The sequence below is a fragment of the Lepidochelys kempii genome, chromosome 11 (assembly GCF_965140265.1).
Source record: "Lepidochelys kempii isolate rLepKem1 chromosome 11, rLepKem1.hap2, whole genome shotgun sequence".
In the NCBI taxonomy this organism is placed as follows: domain Eukaryota; kingdom Metazoa; phylum Chordata; order Testudines; family Cheloniidae; genus Lepidochelys; species Lepidochelys kempii.
The window spans coordinates 23571545-23590493 of NC_133266.1; the positions used below are offsets into that span (position 1 = coordinate 23571545).

At 40.3% G+C, this 18949-nt stretch overlaps 1 protein-coding gene across 7 annotated transcripts in view; it reads right to left on the minus strand.

Moving 5' to 3' along the window:
- Positions 1-18949, minus strand: part of GTDC1 (glycosyltransferase like domain containing 1) — a 290540-nt gene that overhangs the window by 202387 nt on the left and 69204 nt on the right. For all 7 annotated transcript variants that reach the window (XM_073305405.1, XM_073305406.1, XM_073305410.1 and 4 more), the window contains one exon: positions 4988-5202. In XM_073305405.1, coding sequence (XP_073161506.1) covers positions 4988-5166 — 179 coding nt within the window. In that variant the 5' untranslated portion in view covers positions 5167-5202. The remainder of the gene's footprint in view (positions 1-4987; positions 5203-18949) is intronic.

Below are 18949 nucleotides of genomic sequence, written 5' to 3' on the forward strand. Positions count from 1 at the left end.
CTTTGCCATTTATTGTAAAAGTTACCTTTATGTACACTTTATTTCAAAACTGAAATTTCAATGATAAATTGTCTCGCTACACAATTTAACGTACGTTAGCCTTTCACAGTCTTTAACAATGGGGTTTGTTTGTTTATATGTAAGAGTTCACATCAAAACATTTAGTAGAAATTGTCAGTCTTATACTCAATTATTTGTATTCCTTCTGTATTTCACTTTAAACAACAAAATTATCAGAAGAAAGACTTTCAGTAAAATTAACTTCATCCTCCAAAAGCCCAGGCCTACACTTACGCCACTGCTATGGACTAATCATATAGTCCCACCACGAGAGACAGAGTTGGATGCCTCACTTCCATTTGAGCCTTCAAAAACCCCAGGATGTACACCTTAAAGATTATTTCACTTGGCTATCCAGAAAATATTACGGATCCAATCTTACTAATGCTACTCAGGTAAGTAAATTTCAGCACATGAATAATTCCATTGATTTCAATGGGATTGCTCATAAACTAAGTTACTCACCTGCATAAGAATTTGCAGGTTCAGGGATTAAAATAATATTTTAAATATAATGTTTTGAAAATGCCAGTACATTAGTTTGTAAAAAGCTTAGTCTATAAAACAGATATTTTTTCTTGTAGAATGGTAACAGAAAATATGAGATCTAAAATGCTCACTGGTCTAACTAGCAGCGTTAGTTTTCAGATGTCTAAAATAAATGTGGGTTATATAAATAACATTATGTATGATCCAATAGTACACCCTTGGACTGTTTCATATGTTGGTGGATATTACATCCATCAGATTTTTTTTCACAACTCCATTCATTAAAAACAATTTTCCCCTCAGTAAAAGTGTAATAAGCATACAGTTTGTTTTTTAAAATACAGCTCCAGAAAGCTGGGTAGAGGGCTCAGCCAAAGAGTTTAAAAAAAAAAAAAGTTTTGCAGCATGGAACTGTGTTTTCAGACTGCCAATCAGAGAAAAGCTGTTTTAAGCCACACATCCCCTTCAAAATTTCTCCTCGGGCTGATTTCTTTTGAGTCAGCCTGGGAAAAAGCCACTCCCTATGTTAGAAAATCGAAAGAGACACTGAGCATGCTCTAATGCAGAGATCAAAACAGAAGCCTGTTCTTCATAATTGCCCTTTTACTGTACCTCCCAGACTGTGTAGTTTGGAATTTGCCCTCTGGAAACTGTACTATTCCTCCCACTCCTGATGTGAAGGAAAGAATCACTGAGATCCATCCATTCCTATGTTCTCCCAGAAACCAGAAAAGTAATGAAGAGAAATGCCCCACCCCTACCACGCAGAAACAGACAGAAGAGAGACAAGAAAAGGGGACATTTCAGAAACTGGGGAGGTGAGTTGAAAAAGCCCACTCCCTTTTGCATAGTGGTGGAGGAGAAGGAGGGAGAAGAAGAAGAAGAGCTACATTGTCTGTAATGGAGTTGTAAAGATGGAGTATCTTGAATGATTTGCATTCAACACAGACATCTCAGGTCAGGTCAGAGCATTGTGGAATGATCATACAGGTCTCTGCAAAGCAATTCTATGAAGTAAGTTCTTAAAAGTTGAGTACCACTGCTCTAGTACCTCAACCAATTAGTCATCTTCAGGTTTACTACCTAAATCCACTGGGATTGACGCAAGGGCTCTTTTCCTGCCTGATCTTCATCAAGACTTTGTCTTTCTTTAAGGAGGCAAATGAAGATTTGTGCTGGCTTAACTAGAGAATGTAGTATTTAACTGAGCCCTGCATATCTGGCTGTTTTTTCTTTCCTCTGTAGAAAATCATCTACTTTGTGTCTGGGAGGTCATATAACCTTCTCAAAGTTGCAAATAAACTACACTCCTTGGGACCCCTATGTGCTGTGCCCTACCCTATGAGAACTGAAAGTGTCATCTCAATGCCCATCTCTTCAACATTTTTATTTCCAGGTGACTCCCAGAGGTCCTTCCTGGAAACACAAGGTGCTCGCTACCTACCAAGTCACCAGGCCACACAATTTACAACTTATGTTAAAAACAATAAGACTAACTTCATTCCTTATAGCTGATTCAACTTTTAAGATTTCCTCAGGAGACTGCATGTCTGCTCTCTGATAAGAAGACATGAGCAAACTGTTACCACTGAACCTGACTGGTCACAGTAAAACTCCTGAATTTAAAATCCAAGATCCTGAGACCACTTCATGCTCTGCTTCAAAAGCACTTTTTAGACTGTTATTTAGTTTATTTGATAATATCTGAGCACTAGTTGGTGTGCTCTCCTTTCCATGATTAGCAATAGCAATATTATTCTCAGGAGCATATACTAGTGCTGTATAGATTTATATCAATATTGTTGGACATATAAACAACCCTTTTACATAAACATCAACATTCTGAATAAAAGATAAATCTTAAAAGATAAATGGACAAAGAACTTTAAAAAAATCTTGGCAATACTCAATTACAAAGTGGTTCTGGATTTGAAACATTTGCGACTCTCCTTTTTCATCGGACACACACACTGTAACAAAATATTTATGAAATGTTATTGATTTCTATTGAAGATTTCACATGGAAATAAAAGCAATTCTTGATCTCAGGGCAAACGAGTCACAAATAATGTCAATATATGCAAATTTGATGTTTTCTATCACCTCTCCAGAACTCTTTAAGAAATATTTAAAAGTCTCTCTCTAAATATATCTCTCAAAGTTTCCAGATGCAGTTTCACTCTCTTAATTCAGAGTCTCAACAATTTACTACTGAATGGAAAGCAGAGCCTAGTATTTGCTAGATGGGTGTTTGAATGACAGTTAACAAGAAGTAACAGAGTCAAGGTTGTTGCCCACTAGGAGAAAGCAGAGTCAATCTTATAAGACAACTGATGCATTTATACTTTCATTTAATAGAACAATATCTGAAACATTCAACTACAAACCAAACATAAGAAAATGTGCAAGTAAAGTAGAAAGTACCTCTAATCAGTTTTCCTCTCACCAGTCACAACAGCACTTGTTCCTAATTATTTTATCTTGCATACGATACAGTACATACCCTTTTTAATATTGTATCTTTGTGAACTTTGACTATTTTATTCTGTGTGATCTAACACTAACAACAGCGGCAAAGAAAACACTTTCTCCTCTTTAAGATGCTCTATTGGTTAGTTCAGATTTATTTGTTGTCAGTGAAGGTTATATTTGCACATAAGCCTATGACAGATTGCAAGTTTTTTAACTTTGAGCAAGTTTTCAAGCTGCTGGTATTTTTTCTTAAGATGTAGGTTACTTGACAAATTGGAGTTAAGTTATCTGGGGTCAATGTAACTGTAAGTTAAACTAATGAAGTGTATGCCTGTGAATGATGTCTGATTAGTTTAATACAGCTAGAGCTGGACAGCTTGGGCTGCTGACCTTGAAGGAGCATAGATAACATTGTGATGCGTTGGAGGATGTGGTTGTGATGCAGAAGAAATTTACATAACAGTTTGTCATATATACTCCTCCAAAATAAAATTGTTGCAAAGGAAGAGTAATGCAAAATCCATACTCAAATGCCTCAAGCAAGACAGAGGAAAAAATAGTTACAATAATTTGGTAGCAGTTTATTAGAAATGAAAGCAAGCAGCAAGCCCAGTAAAGGTGTATTTTCTGCACTCGCATTTTATATATTCAAACTGTTCATAAACTGTGTAAGATTAAATATTATGTTCCACAATTTGTGACGGATTCAGATTTAATGTTACATGACCTTATGCAGCACAGGATATATGCTGCAAAAATCATTTTCTTCTCCATCTGTGTGTACTATCTTTACTTGGTATCATCGGAAGTTGCAAACATTAGCCCCAGTTCTCAGCTGGGATCTGCTAGCATATACCTCTGCACTCAGGCAGAGGCCCACTGAAGTCAGTCGAATACAGTGTAGGTGCACAGGTCCATGCTATCAGATACCAATGCAGCAGGAGGGCTTTGGTGTAAGTAAATTAAGTGCTGACAGTAAAAAAAACCCAGTTCACTGCTGAATCAGTGATGTTCTCTTGTTTGCAGTCACTGAAATGTACACATCACCATTTGGTGCATTACTATTTAATAGAATTATCCAACAGCATCTTAACTGATTGGGGGAAAAGCGGGGAGGAAGGAGGAATGAATGGCTGGTTTCAAGACCATCAAGTTCATAAGTGACTAGAAGTTTTCACTATATGATGGCCACTTGGTGGTCTGTGTGTATTTAGTTTGGTGGTCTCAGTTCAGGTTCTAGTTGCTAGGTGTCCACACAGGGCTTAAATTCTCATAGAGTATTTCCCAGAGCCCTCCACGTTCCCATGCCAACATGCTATGAAACCTCCAGGGGAGTTGAAAATATTTACTGGCGTTCCGCTCCAGACAGCTCTGGCTGAATTTAAGCCCTGTGTCTACATAATAAAACAAACAGAATTTGACATCCTTATATGTGGTCACATTACAGAGCTCAAGGTCTGAACAGTCACTAGACTGAACTACCCTCTCATTCCTTTAGGTCACACATCCATACAGCATTCAGGTTACTCCACAGATAACTTGGTATGACACTGTGGATAAGCTTGCACTGCTAGTGTCTGTGTATTACTCTGCCTGATCTGTGGAAAAATAGGACTTCAGCCTCAAAAGCTGTAAGTCCTATCCCTTTCACCAACTCTAAACTCATCGGAGAATTCAAAAGAAACACACCCACAGGCAGCAATTTAGCACAATTTAAGATGGAGACTTTGCAGTATTAGAGATACAGACCCAATATTTTTCTAGGGGCCTCTAAAAGGATGCCTGCAACTTTCCACAAACACAACCCATCATGCAAAACAAGAAGGTCAATATCTCACCTCAGTACCCATTTGCAAGTACATATGATTTTGTATGGAAAAAAACAGAAAGCTCAGTTTTAGAGACCTGGTTGAAGATCCTTTCATATTTTGACCTGTAAGATTATTTGTTACAGTACTATCTTTACCTGTAATTAGCATTAGCTGGCACTGTTTGCATGAAATATAGAGCAGCAGTCCGTGCTCTCCAGTGCCACTTCTTTGCTGGGAGTGTATAAAGGACACATTCTTCTATCTCCTCCTGTAGAAGATCTGCCAGCTGCTTGTGGGAACCACCATAAAAAGCTTCAATTAGAAGAATACGCATACTTGTACGTTTTTCAAATCTTCTTGGATTCTAAAACTGACAAAAACAAACAAAGAAACATTTTATTCCCAAAGTCTATTCTTTAGCGAGTTAGACATAAATCATGAAAAAAACTCATATTAACAGACCTCTTATAAATGGATTCATTTTTATAAGAATTTAATATCTTTGTTTCATGCTAGTAGATTTATTTTTAAAAAAAGACAAATTAACAATTAGTTTGATGAAAAAGGAAGGTTTCCATTAATCACAACAACATTCCATTAAAAATAGCTATTTAGAATTTAACTAATAACTAAAATATAATCAATCTGTAAATGCTTAGATTTTGAATTTTAGTTACTGGCTTTTTAAATAGGATGTATTTGAAAACTGTTTATTTTGCAAAAGTTTTTTTTTTTTAAATATATTTTCCTGTTCTGGAATTGAGGGTTGTGTCCATACAATTTTACCTTCTGAATGGTAGTACATAAAACTAAAAAGTATTTCAAACATATTTCAGCCAAATTTGTTTCATAGTAAAGGCAATCTGGCAAAACGACTAAAAAGAAACATGATTGGGGGCAGCTTGGGGTACCCAATTTGAGTGTACCTCCAGGACTCTGTTCCTTAGGTTACTGAAGGCTGGGATCATCACTAAAATGACATTTGCAGACCTTAGAGGAGATGCAAACTGCATTACTCTTGAATACTCCAAAATGGCTGAAACAGAACAATACTGTAGTCTTAAGGAAGCTATCACACTTTCACCCACAGGGCTGCTGACACACAGGAAGCAAAACACATGGCCCAAAATTAAGGGAAAGGTGAAAACCCTGTGACTATTGCTCATTTGTTTCATGAGTCACGTTTTGGGGTGGTGAAAAGCTGCTCTGTAGAAGCTTAGGGATACTCCACTGAACAAAAATGTTAAAAACAAAACCATGATTAGGTATTTACCAGCAGTGTCTGCTGCTCTGATAACTTCCACTTCAGAACATACTATCAGGGGCTGAGTAACACTGTGTATGATTACTTTATTTGTTTGTGTTTCAGACCAATGTTATATATTGTATGACTATACTGAGCACCCAATCCCTGACCCACAGTTTCCAGTAGTCGCTGGTTGTGTCCCTAATCTTTTCAGCAACTCTGCTGGGGAGGGATGAGGGGATTCATAAATTAAAACCCTTTACCAAAATCTAAATGATAGTTCTAGTAATTAAACATAAACTGGAGTTAATGTTTAAAGTACCTACAGTAATCAAGAGTAAAAATACTTTACAAGAACGTTGCAGCTATCAAAAAACAAGCTAATGAGAAAATCCTGAAATTCAGAGAGTTAAAAGATGAAATTTAAAAGAAACCTTTTGGTCAGTACTGAATCAATGGCCCAGCATGGTCTTGGGGGCTTACGGTGCTGCTGGAGTTGCCATTTTGCAGATGAAACATAAAGCTAGATTATTCACCTTTGCTAAAGAACAAAGTGTTAGGAAATAAATATTTTCACACAGGAAAGGGAAAAAAACAAATGAAAAGGATTGGAGGGAAGCATTTTGCAAATTTAACTCAGAAGGAAAGAGGGTACATGAAATGTCTGATAAATTCCACTACATCACTCATTAAAAAGAGTCGAGGTTAATGTTAATTTACAGGCTACTCGAGGTAGTATAGTAGTTTGTTCATAAAACATCTGATCAAATTTCCTCATCAGACTAGTTATGAAACCATTTTGTCACCTAGTTTAGCTGAATCAACAATGTTCCCTTTGGTTTTATTTAGAATACTTTGCAACCGTTTTCTTTATGTTCCTTTCTGTGATAGATAAAGAATAAGGCAAAAATTGTTTCAGTTCTCAGGTTTCCTTCTGGTCTAAGATTACTGACAATTAGATTATTCTATACTTGTCTTACTACCTTTAGACTTTTTCATAAAACAAAATGCTATGAAAATATTAAAATAAAACCTTTTAGTGTGCTTCTGACTGAAAATCTCAATTCAAACGTCGATTCTGCCTTAATTGTCTGCTGGGTAGCTGAGGCTATTTGATTCTTGATACTCTGTGTACCTGGTGTGTGTAGATCCCACTTTGTAAGGATTCAGAAGCAAGGATGAAAAATCAAAAAGAGCAGTCAATTTTTGAAAGATGATATGATACATAAAGGGTTTTTGCACAAACTGTCTAGAATGGGGAAAACCCCACGACAAATCAAGAAAGCATCAAAGGATCACTCACCAACATTTGTAGAATTCTGCTTTCATGTGCTTTACGTACTTTACAATTACATATATTAAACACAGATTAATAACAAAACAATCTAGAAACCTATACTTGGTGTTTTTTAAAGGTGCTACTAAAACAGAAAATATTAAATAAAAAGAGACAGACAATGCAATTAGCCCCTTCAGTGAAAAATTATATAATTTAGGAATGATGGAAAACCCAGCCAAGTAATCTTATGTTTTAAAAATATATGATGATAATGTACTGTAAATCACATTATTTTAAAAATAACTTGTAATTTTTTGTAAATTTAAAAAGCCACAATGGACGTCGGATGAAGACATTTACCTCATATTTTGCATACAAGGTTTCCAGTTTTGTTCACATATCACAGTAACATCTATTATTCTTGCTTTATTTCCCCTGACCTAGCCAAGTTAAGGTAAATATATACTATGTACTCCTTAGGTCTTGAAAAGCCACTGATGATAAATGGTCTGAAAACATTTACCCTATCTGATGGAATGCAATCCTCAATTAAAAAATAAATCATTCCAGGTATTCTTTTACCCATTTCAAAGAAAACAACAAATATTAGAAAAATATATCTGCTTCCCCATTCTCATTACAGTGCTTCCTCTCTCAAGGGTGGCTCTTTGGAGCCAATAATTCTGCAAGTTACACTAATGGCTTGATTCTATTCTCAGGAGTATAGCTGTGTAGCTTGAAAAATTTGCTTCACTACATGTACCATATGCAGATCCGGTAGCAGATTCTTCAGGATACATATTAATAAAAGTCTACCTACTTGCAATAAGAATTAAGTCCCAAGTGAGTGTTACATAAGCAATAACATGACTAGTGTGCAGTCATACTGGTTACTCACGCACCTTAGGTGTGTTGCGAGACATTTCTCCCCATTATTTCAACTCCCACCTCAAAAATACTGTCTCATAATAACGCTCCATATGGATACAATCAAGTCATGACTCAAGTGTCAGCAAGAGGGTGAGCATGTTGGAGAAGACTAAGTAAGGGGTCAGATACTGCCCATGCTAAATTCCTAAATGGGCAGCTAAGGATTCACCCTAAATCACTGGCTGACTTACAAGACCATGCTGCTAACGCCACACTCTCCCATTTACAATCCACCTCCAGCATGGTGCGGGAAGGAATAAGGAGATATGGCTGGAGCACACAATGCCCTTATGATCCCCAACTGACATAACAGTCTTTTAGGGCCCTTTCAAACCAGTGTAATTTAGAGCAGCCCTGATGCTACTGTAAATTATCCTGGGGGCCAAATCAGCACCTGGACAGGCCCAGAATCTGGGGGCAGAGGTAAAAAGATTTTATAAGTCACCAAGTGCTGGTATGTAAACCTGAGGACTCAGCTTTAAGTGTATCTTTCCATATATGAAATAAATGTGTTCTCTCAGCAATGACTGCAAACTTTGGGGAACAAGTACCCAGCTAGGGATCTGAACTCAGATTCCTGTGTGAGAGCACAATTAACTGCCATTAAAAACATTTGACTGCTTAGTCTGTCACGTTAAATTATCAGAACAATTGTTCACATTTTATTAAATGGAACGTGTATGGAACTGTAATCTTCTAAGGCCTGTTCAGATCCTTATAGTTAGCTATTTTGGGTTATTTTGAATTTTGTACAATTTCAAATATGGACCAACTAATCCAATGATAACTCACATTAACCCAGTGGTACACAAGATAACTGATAAGTCTCCTGGTTTCCATAAAAAATTCTGAGAACTATGAGGAATTAGAATATAAATATGTGTTTGAAAAAAACAACATGGAAGAACATATAAGCAAGAAAGTTTACACTCTTCAACCAGTTACAGAAGCAGTAACTTTATACACTTTTTGAACTCTAAGTAAACAGTTACTACAGTATTTTTTAAACCGAGGTAGGTACAGGAAACTTGTAATTTACCAGTGATTTATTAAGGAAGATATTTATTCTGTCACTTATACATAATTGTGGTTTCACAAATGTCAGCATAGCTCACAGAAGAAAGACATAATTAGCCCTCTTCATTGACGTATTCAGGCAATATACATTACAGATCATGCTTAAATATCTGTCCAACAAAATATTTTAGCAATAACCCGAAACCAAAGGAATAACTGTTAATATATTCCATAGGTACACAATTGCTATTAGTTATAGGAAATAAGGTATATGGTTTCAGTAATGATTGTCTCAACGATTATAATCCCACACGTATGAGAAATTTATTCCATCACTGTATCCACAGCACACATGGTTCAACATCTTAAAAGTCAACTGACTGCAAAAGATATAAGGTATGTAGTGTGCATTTATATATATTTACAGTCTTTGATGGTTTGAGATAAACACTGTAAGACTTAATATAGGAAAAGACTTTAAATGCTCCACATTTTAGTAGAATGGGGTTTCCCAGATCGTTATTATAGAGGCTTTACCTTGATTCTTGTCTCCCTCCACCCTTTCTTCCAACCCCGCAACATACACACTTTAAAAGTAAGTGTTAATGCAGCATACTGAAAAAAACAATACTGAGAGAGTTTGCATTACTCACCCACTCATCTCAGTGATTCATCAGGGAAACCCCAGTAGAGATATACCTTAAAATACTACAATCATATTTTAATATCTTAACTTATATTTAAATCAGCCAAAAAGTATAGAGTGAAAAATTTCCTGTTGATCAAGTGTATACACATACAAAAGTAAGCATGCTATTGATTTATGTAGAGGAAACAAAATAAGACACAGGAATGCATTTTATTTTGAGAAACGGATAAATTGATGATTCAGCTTTATCCGAAGACTGCAGTATATGGTGCCGATTTGCTGATCAGAGGTCTGCATCAGTATTAATATTACATTACTGGAGATAGCTGTAAGCAATGCTTACCCATATGGTCTGAAAACAAGAATATAATGCCAAAGACAGGCTGTGCCTCATCCAGGGTGAAGGCCAATTGCCTGGCCTTTTCACTGAACAATACATTCTGGTTCACACAATCAGACAGAATTATGCATCACATGGCCTTCTGTTGATATGATTTGTTATTTTATTTGTTCCTAGAATGCACTTGCAAACACCTGTGTTAAGGGTACCAGTATGTGGAAAAAAATGTATATGCTAAAATAGCGTATATTGGATCCCATACCTTTATTTCATCAATATCCTGAAAATGTTCTCTACCTGACCCAGATGTATATGTAAGCTCTGTTTTCTTCATATATTGACTGCTGCTTCCCAGCACAGTGAAAATAGAGGGCCTGTGGTGAAATCCTGGCCCTACTGAGAATCCCATTAACTTCAATAGGGCCAGGATTTCACCCATCAACTCTACATCAAAATCTTATTTATTTGAAGATTCACTTGCAATACAGTTAATTCAAGCTTTGTTTAAAAGACCATTAAGTTGTTCTTTGATGGAATATTTTAAAATACATTGTGTAATAGTCTGAACTATTTAAAATAAATATTAGAAAGTATCGTTCTCCATAAATAAACTTTAAAATCTGTAGTTAATTTGTAATCACTTAACTCTCTTTCTATAAATCAGACTTTTATGTGTCTTACTCTTATGCCTGTAAATGTATGGCCTCAAGTCTCTGAACCACTTTCATTCTAATGTCAAGGTTGCACACGCACTTACAGTTGAAACATTACTGACTGAAGAATCTCTACAGACTTAAAAGACTACAAGTAGTCCCACTCAGTGGTGAGCTGGAGCCAGTTCCCACTGTTTTGCTAGAACTAGTTGTTAAATTTAGAAGCCCTTTTAGAACCGGTTGTTTAACCGGCCAAAAGTGGCACCTTACGCGCCGACTCCATGGGTGCTCTGGGGCTGGAGCACCCAAGAGGAAAATTTGGTGGGCGCAAAGCACCCACCGGCAGCTCTCCACCCCGCCCCTGGCCCCAGCTCACCTCTGCTCCGCCTCCTCCCCTGAACGCACCGCCCTGCTCTTCTTCTCCACCCCACGCCCAGGGAGGCGGAGGTGAGCTGGGGCGGGGGGGCACGAGGAGGGCCACCCGCGCTGCAGCAGGTAACCTGGGGGTGGGGGGGCGCAGGGGAACCGCTTCCCGCCCCAGCTCACCTCTGCCACCCTCAACCTGAGCAGGAAGCTGCCACCTGCTTCTCAGCCCTCCCCAGCTTCCCGCCGAACAGCTGATTTGCGGGAAGCCGGAGGAGGGGGTGGAGAAGCAGAGCACGGTGGCACGTTCAGGGGAGAAGGCGAAGCAGAGGTGAGGTGAGCTGGGGCCAGCCATGGGGCAGGGAGTTGCCGATGGGTGCTCTGCACCCACCAAATTCTCCCCGTGGGTGCTCCAGCCCTGGAGCACCCAGGGAGTTGGCGCCTAAGGCCCCACTTTTGATGTAATCAGTGGGGTAGCGGCCACTCCCCCTGCTCCCCCCCAGCTACGCTCCCCCACCCCTAGGAGCCAGAGGGACCTGCCGGATGCTTCCTGGGAGCTGTCCCAGGTAAGCAGCTCCGGGACTCCCCACCTCGCCCCCTGGCAAGTGCCTCTGGCTCTTAGGGGTGCGGTGGGCACCCACTACGGTGGCCCACGAGACCCTCCTGCCCGGTTCTGGGGGCAGTCAGGGGACAGGGGAGGGGAGTGGGTGGGGCTGGGGGGGGGGGCGTCAAGGAACGCAGGGGGGTTGGATGGGGCAAGAGTCCAGGGAGGCGGGGGTGGGCAATGACCCCCTCGTGGGGTGAGGACGGAACCCGTTGTTAAGATTTTGGCAGCTCATCACTGGTCCCACTGAAATATTTCAAAGTAGGTTTTAAATTAAAACTCTTTATTTTAAGGTTTTATTTTAAAATAGTATTTGCTACCTTCAGGGAAGTGTTTGTGGTCAAATTAATTTAAAATATGAGTCTTGCATTCCTGACTAAGTTGGAAAGTCTATATAAGTCTATCTAACTTCTTGTGCAAGAGCATTCTTTAGATGTGAGGCACCTGCTAAGAAGGCCCAAACCCATGGTACACAGTCAGTATGAATTCCCTGTTGTCATGGCAGGTCATGGTCATGGGATGAAGTGATTGTGAAGTAACCATTGCCAAGACAATTAAATACCTTTAAGATCAAGATCAGACCCTTAAATTGGCTCTCATATTTGACAGGAAACCAGTACAATGTGCAGTAAACAGTGCTAATGTATTCTTGTGGCTCTGTGTTAGTTAAACGATGGCTGTCACATGTTGTACCATCTCGGCATATCTATCGACTCCCTTGGAGTGTACTGGAGCAGTCAACCTGCACATGTCACTATGGTCAGGCTGGCCTCCTGACCACCTGAAGATATTAAAAGGCATTTTTGACTCCAGATACCATTTGAGGATCCAATGGACAACAAAGGTCCAGGAAAACTACAATTATGGAAGCAGTATATACTTTTACAGTATAAAACTCCCATTTGTTTCTTAGTGCTTAAAAAACTGCAAAATACCAGTCAATACAATAATTCAACTTGCAGTAAGCACAATATGGGAATTAGTTTCTAACAAATGTTTGGTTGCTTCTTTCTTTCTTTCTTTTTCTTTCTTTCTTCCTAAACTACTATAGCAATATAAAAAAAGAGATTAGACCTGAAAATAAAATATGAGAAACTCAACAGATTTACAAAGTAATGTACAACAGTTCAGTATTATGTTTATAATAAATATTTCTCATTGTATATGTTCACTTGCTTTGGATGAAAAATTACTGTTCTCCACTCAAAGCCTAACTACCGTATTCGGCCTTTCCCAGAACACTACATAGGGTTTACACAAGATTGAATTCATCCATCTTCAGCCAGGCTGGAATAAGAGCCAGAGCCAGTCTATGCCTCATGTGGGGCTTCTGAGCCACTGACTGCATCTAGTTGTGGATTCCGTGACCCAGTCAAACAACTTTAAAGACAGCCTATTGGGACCAGTGTGGAGTCTCCTTGCACAGCACATAGGGGGTATTGTTGGTTTTGTTGACAGCCCTATTGTGAAGTTTAGGTGGTGTGAAAGACCTTGAGCAGGCCACCACACCTTGGGGAATTCTACTCTTTATGTATTCTCACTCATGTTTTCATACAAACACTGTTTCATACAAACCTAGCCCAGTATCCGCTGTACAGACTGCAGTCGGTTGCAGCTGGGTTCACTCACTGGGTCCTACACACTTCCCAGGAAACTGGGAATGGGCAGAGTCTAGTCACTGTTTCTATCTCAAAAAGAAAAGGAGTACTTGTGGCACCTTAGAGACTAACCAATTTATTAGAGCATAAGCTTTCGTGAGCTACAGCTCACTTCCTCAGATGCATTCCACAATATGCATCTGAGGAAGTGAGCTGTAGCTCACGAAAGCTTATGCTCTAATAAATTGGTTAGTCTCTAAGGTGCCACAAGTACTCCTTTTCTTTTTGTGAATACAGACTAACACGGCTGTTACTCTGAAACCTGTTTCTATCTCTAAGTCCTTAGGGCACATTCCCAGACTCACATCTCTTGTCTGACACTATTCCTTAGGATGGCGGTTTTCAACCTTTTTTGCATTTGCGGACCCCTAAAACATTTTGAATGGAGGTGTGGATCCCTTATGAAATCTTCAACATAGTCTGTGGACCACCAGGGATACGCAGACCACAGGTTGAAAACCACTGCCTTAGGACATAGGGAACCACAACTCAGCCACTCTGGACCCTGAAATCAGTTTTTGAGACCTCTCGAGCCATCCCCCATTCACTTACACATGCTCCCCGAGAGCTCAACCCTAGTCTGTAGGCTCCACAGGGTTCTACTTTAATTCCTTGGGGAACAACATGGCAGGAATGCAAGGAATTTCTTAACCACAATGACTTTACATTTAAAAGCATGAGAGTTACACATCTTTGAAAACAAAAGTCCTGACACACACCCTCCCTTAGTCTGATCTCACCACTTCAGAGAGTCTGGGGTTCCTGAGCGCTTCAGGCTGATCAGTGACCCTCCTGCCCTTTTTCTCCTGTAAATCCTCCTTACATGTGGCAAAGGTCAGCTCCTGTACACAGATCAGTGCCTCATTCAAACAGAATCTCTGTCTTCTCACCATGTGCTCCACTGGAACGCTCCAGGACCCTTCCCCAATCATGCCTGCCCCATCTGTGGGCCCCAGTGTAGAACAAACATTGTTCCATGGGAATGGACAAGTACCTGAGAGACAATCAAAGTCAATGTCCCTAGACTACAGTCTCGATGGCTTCTCAGACTATGTCTACACTAAAGACCACAGCTGTACCAATGCAGCTGTGCCACAGTAAGATCTTGTGTAGCCGCTGATTGCCAAGGGGAGAGAACTCTCCGTCGACATAATTAAAACACCCTAACCAGTGGTGGTAGCTATGTCGACAGGAGAAGCTCTCCTGCCAACATGGCACTGTGCACACTGCCACTTATATCGGCAAAACTTGTGTTGCTTTGGCAGTTGTTTTTTCACACCCCTGAGTGACATAAGTTTTGCCGAGATAAGTGGTAGTATAGACATGGCCTCAGTGACAGTCCTTCAAGAAGGTGTCAAGCACTTTCCTGGGCTGGGCCACTGTCTGGAATGAAATCAGAATGAAATTTGCCTTAAAGCAAATTTAGATGTGTTCAACACATAAAACAAAATAGAATTCATAATTTGATACAGATATATCCCACTCTGTCACTTCTCTCGCCCCCTGCCCTCCATCAGAGATGAACAGAACACAGGTATCTACCTAATGCCCTAGGGACATTTTCATACCTCCCTCAAAGATAGAGCATCTGCTATCATGCCCTACCAAGTGCGTTCCTCTTAACATGAATCACCTCCATGTCATAATGTTGGACCTCCAGACTCCAGCTTAGTAATTTGGCATTAGACCCTTTTATTTGATGGAACCAGATGAGAGGCATTTGGTTCACCTAAACAGATATGGCAGTAGTTTTTTAAGTGTCCATGCAGTGGTGAGACACTCCTTTCAATAGCTACGTAGTTTCTTTCTCAGTGGAACAATTTTTTGCTTAAATACACAATCAGATGCTTTCCCCCCTTTGAATTAGTTTGTATAAGCACAGCATCTAGCCCAGTAGTAGTGGCATCTGTGAAAAACACAAAAGGTTTGTCAAAGTCTGGGTTTTCCAGAACTGAGTCTTTATGTAGGGCTCATTTCAGTTTACTAGAGACCCTTTGACACTTCAATTCAATCCACTTTTTCAGGTTTACTCTTTTTATACAGTGTGGTGACAGGAGAAGTCAAGAAGCAAAAGTGAAGGGCAAATCTCCTGTAATACCCCGTCATCCCAATAAAGCACTGTGTCTGTTTCCTGGTCTTGACAGCAGGCCAATTCTTAATAGCCTCTACCTTTGAAGGCTCTGGCTCAATGCAAGCGCTTCTCACTCTGTGGCTCAGAAAGACCATTTTTACTATGCCCACTTTATACTTCTCCTTTACAGTCAGTTCTGCAGTCTGAATGTGGTGCAGCACCCTCCCAAGTCTCACTAAAGATACAAACAGAATCTAGATACTCCAGGGCAAATTCCACAGACTCAACCAGTAACTGATGTACCAGATGCTGACAAGTAGCAGGGGCCTCTTCAAGGCCAAAAGGTAAAACAGGGAACTGAGAGCCACGTAGGGGTGGTAAATGCAGATTTAAGTCTGGTATCAGGGTCTAAAGGTACCTATCAATAACCCATAGTGATGTCAATTGTGGTTATCTAGGATCTCATCTGTCATAGGTACGCATCAGAAACTCTGAGGGCCTTAAGATTTGCATAATCCACACAGAATCTGGTAGTCTCATCCTTCCTGGGTACCAGCTCAATGGGTGATGTCCACAGATGGTAAGAAGGTTGAATTTCTCCCAATTCCAGCATGCCTTTGACCTCCTTTTCCAGGTTTCGAGTTACTTTCCCCCTGAAAGGAAAGCTGCTAATTGGACTCTGTCTCCCCCACTGTGGGCAGCAAGAGTCGTATGTCCAGACTTTCATACACTTGTTTGTAAGCCTTCAGACCTTTCACCTGCACTGGTTGTATAAGGCTCAGGTGTTTGTAAAGGTGCATGGAGTCCAGGGAAGTACTGGACCCTGTTTCTGTCATCAGATTTACTAGGGGATCCTCTAACTCCCCCTCCTCCTATTGCCCACCTACTGCTAGGACCAGATTCTCCATATTGAAATATGGTTTCTTCATTTTCATACGATATACTCTGTGCTGATGGGAAGGACTAGATGCCTCAACATTATCTAACTGAGCTGCTTGATTATTTTAAAGGGCCCTTTCCTGGCAATCTGGAGTTTATCCACAATCAACACCACAACTTTGTCCCTCATTCCTTATTATCTGGCACGTGTGATGCAGTCACACCAGGCCTGTCTCTCCTGGGCTTTAGCTATGTTCTCCCAGACATGACATCTGCAAGCCTGTCCTTATAAGCCAACATATACTCCACCACCAATTCCCCCTCACGAGAAGCACTGCTCTCTCATTCAGCCCTTATTAGGTCCAAGGATCCTCGCACCATCCTTCCAAAGAGTAGTTCAAAAGGAGAAAACCCTGTGGATTCTTGGGCAACTTCTCTATAAGCAAAAAATAGATAAAGTAAACATTTATCCCAATCATGTGAATGCTGATCTGCAGAGGTTTTCAGCATCATTTTAAGTGTCTCAGTAAACCCCTCCTGTTGCTTTGAGGGTTGCACAGAGGCCTAGAAGTGTCTGATCTTGTATTTCTCCCATAAGCCCTGGTGAAGGGCAGACATAAAACCGGTTCATTGGTCCAATGATGACATTGCTGGGCAAATTGTTGACAGAACATCAGCAACCATGTCTGCCTCACTCGAGGACAGAGCTACAGCCTTGGGTCAGCATGTAGCACAGTCTCCCATGACCAAAGTCTATTTCTTTCCTTTCCAGGTCACTTTGCTAGGGGGCCCCACAATATTCATGGCCACACCCTAAAAGGTTCTATTATAAGCAGCGGCACTGTGGCTGTTTTACACTTATCTCAGGCTTTTCCCACCCTCTAGCAGGTATCATATGTTTTGCAATAATTTTTAATTGCCTCAAAGACTCCAGGCCAGTAAGAATTCTGCAACAGTCTGTGTTTTGTGCACTGCATCCCCAGATGATATGTGTCAAGTTTAACAGCTTAAGGTTTTGGGGCACCACCATCTCCTAACATCTCAACTCTCAATCTCCCCTGAGATTCCCTATAAAGGAGTCTATTATCCCTCAGGTATCTCTGCCTGCATTCCTCAGGCAGAGTGTTTGCAGAGCTGGGGTTGGTCAAGCAGCCCTCAGCTTCTCTAAGTAGGGGTGTGACAATTAGGGTCCAGATACCCTAAGGGGAGAACAGGGGGTCTGAACCCCAAAGAATAAGCAATCCAATTAACTGGTTGTATACAAAGTTATTGTGTATAAATATAAGTCCAGTAAGGTCTTTTCTGAAAGCACATAATGTTCTAGTCATTAGGTGATATGCATACAGGTTATGGTTATGAATAGATATGTCATAACTGTAACTGTGATTCAACTACACACTTCACAGCATCACTTCATACCACACAGTGTGAAGCAATCAAGCAGGGCAGGGGCACTTCCCAGGCTAGTTGTTTACATGAAACCAACTTCAAGTACTCATCCACTGTACAGCCAGGAAGACCCAATTGTGGACCATTAAAGTTAATGGACAAACACTGAAAATGAAAAGAAAACCCCAGTCTTGGAAAATTGAGAAAGAAGGGAGTTTCCCCAACTCTGTATAACCATGAGTCATCAAGCCAGGAGAAAGGGACGGGGGAAAGAGAGAGAGATAGAGAGAGAGAAACTTTTAAAAACATGCTTGAGTTTGAGGTTTCTATGCAGAAATGGAGGGCCAGCATAGTTTGCCAGCCCTCCAAGATTGTCCTGGAGTCTCCAGGAATTAAAGATTAATCTTTAATTAAAGATTATGTCACGTGAAGATTACGTCCAGGAATACGGCCAACTAAAATTGGCAACCCTAGCCAGCATCTAATCAGGGTGCTGTCTGTGAAACATTGAATACCCTCTAGGGTGAGGGCATGCTGGGAAATTGCTCAGAAGCAATAGGTAATTCACATTAGAAAAGGGAATTTAGCCAATAGAGGTGTACAGCTTGAGATGGCATCTTTATGTGTATTTTCTGTGTAACTTATGTTGCTTTTCCTTACTATTTCATCTTTGAATCTATGATTTTTCTATTAAATAAACGTTTTATTTATTTTAACCCCAAGCAGGTCTCTGTTGTACAATCTGTGTTTACCAAAGTGAACTGATAATCAGGGGTAGGTTTCATTCCTTTGAGGGTGATGAACCACGGGGAAAAGTCTGAGTATCTGGTAGTTAAGAAGATGGGAAGATGGATTTGTGGGGACTTGGCATCAGAAGGGTTTGTTGAGGTCATCCTGCATGGAGTAACTGGGCTGGGAGAAACCAGGGTGAGGCCTTATGCTTCTAGGCTGGCTACTGGTGTCAGAGCCATGAGCCATAGCAGCATAGCATTAAGGCACCCTAAACTATGAAGCAGGTACTTAGCTGCTGGGACAGGAA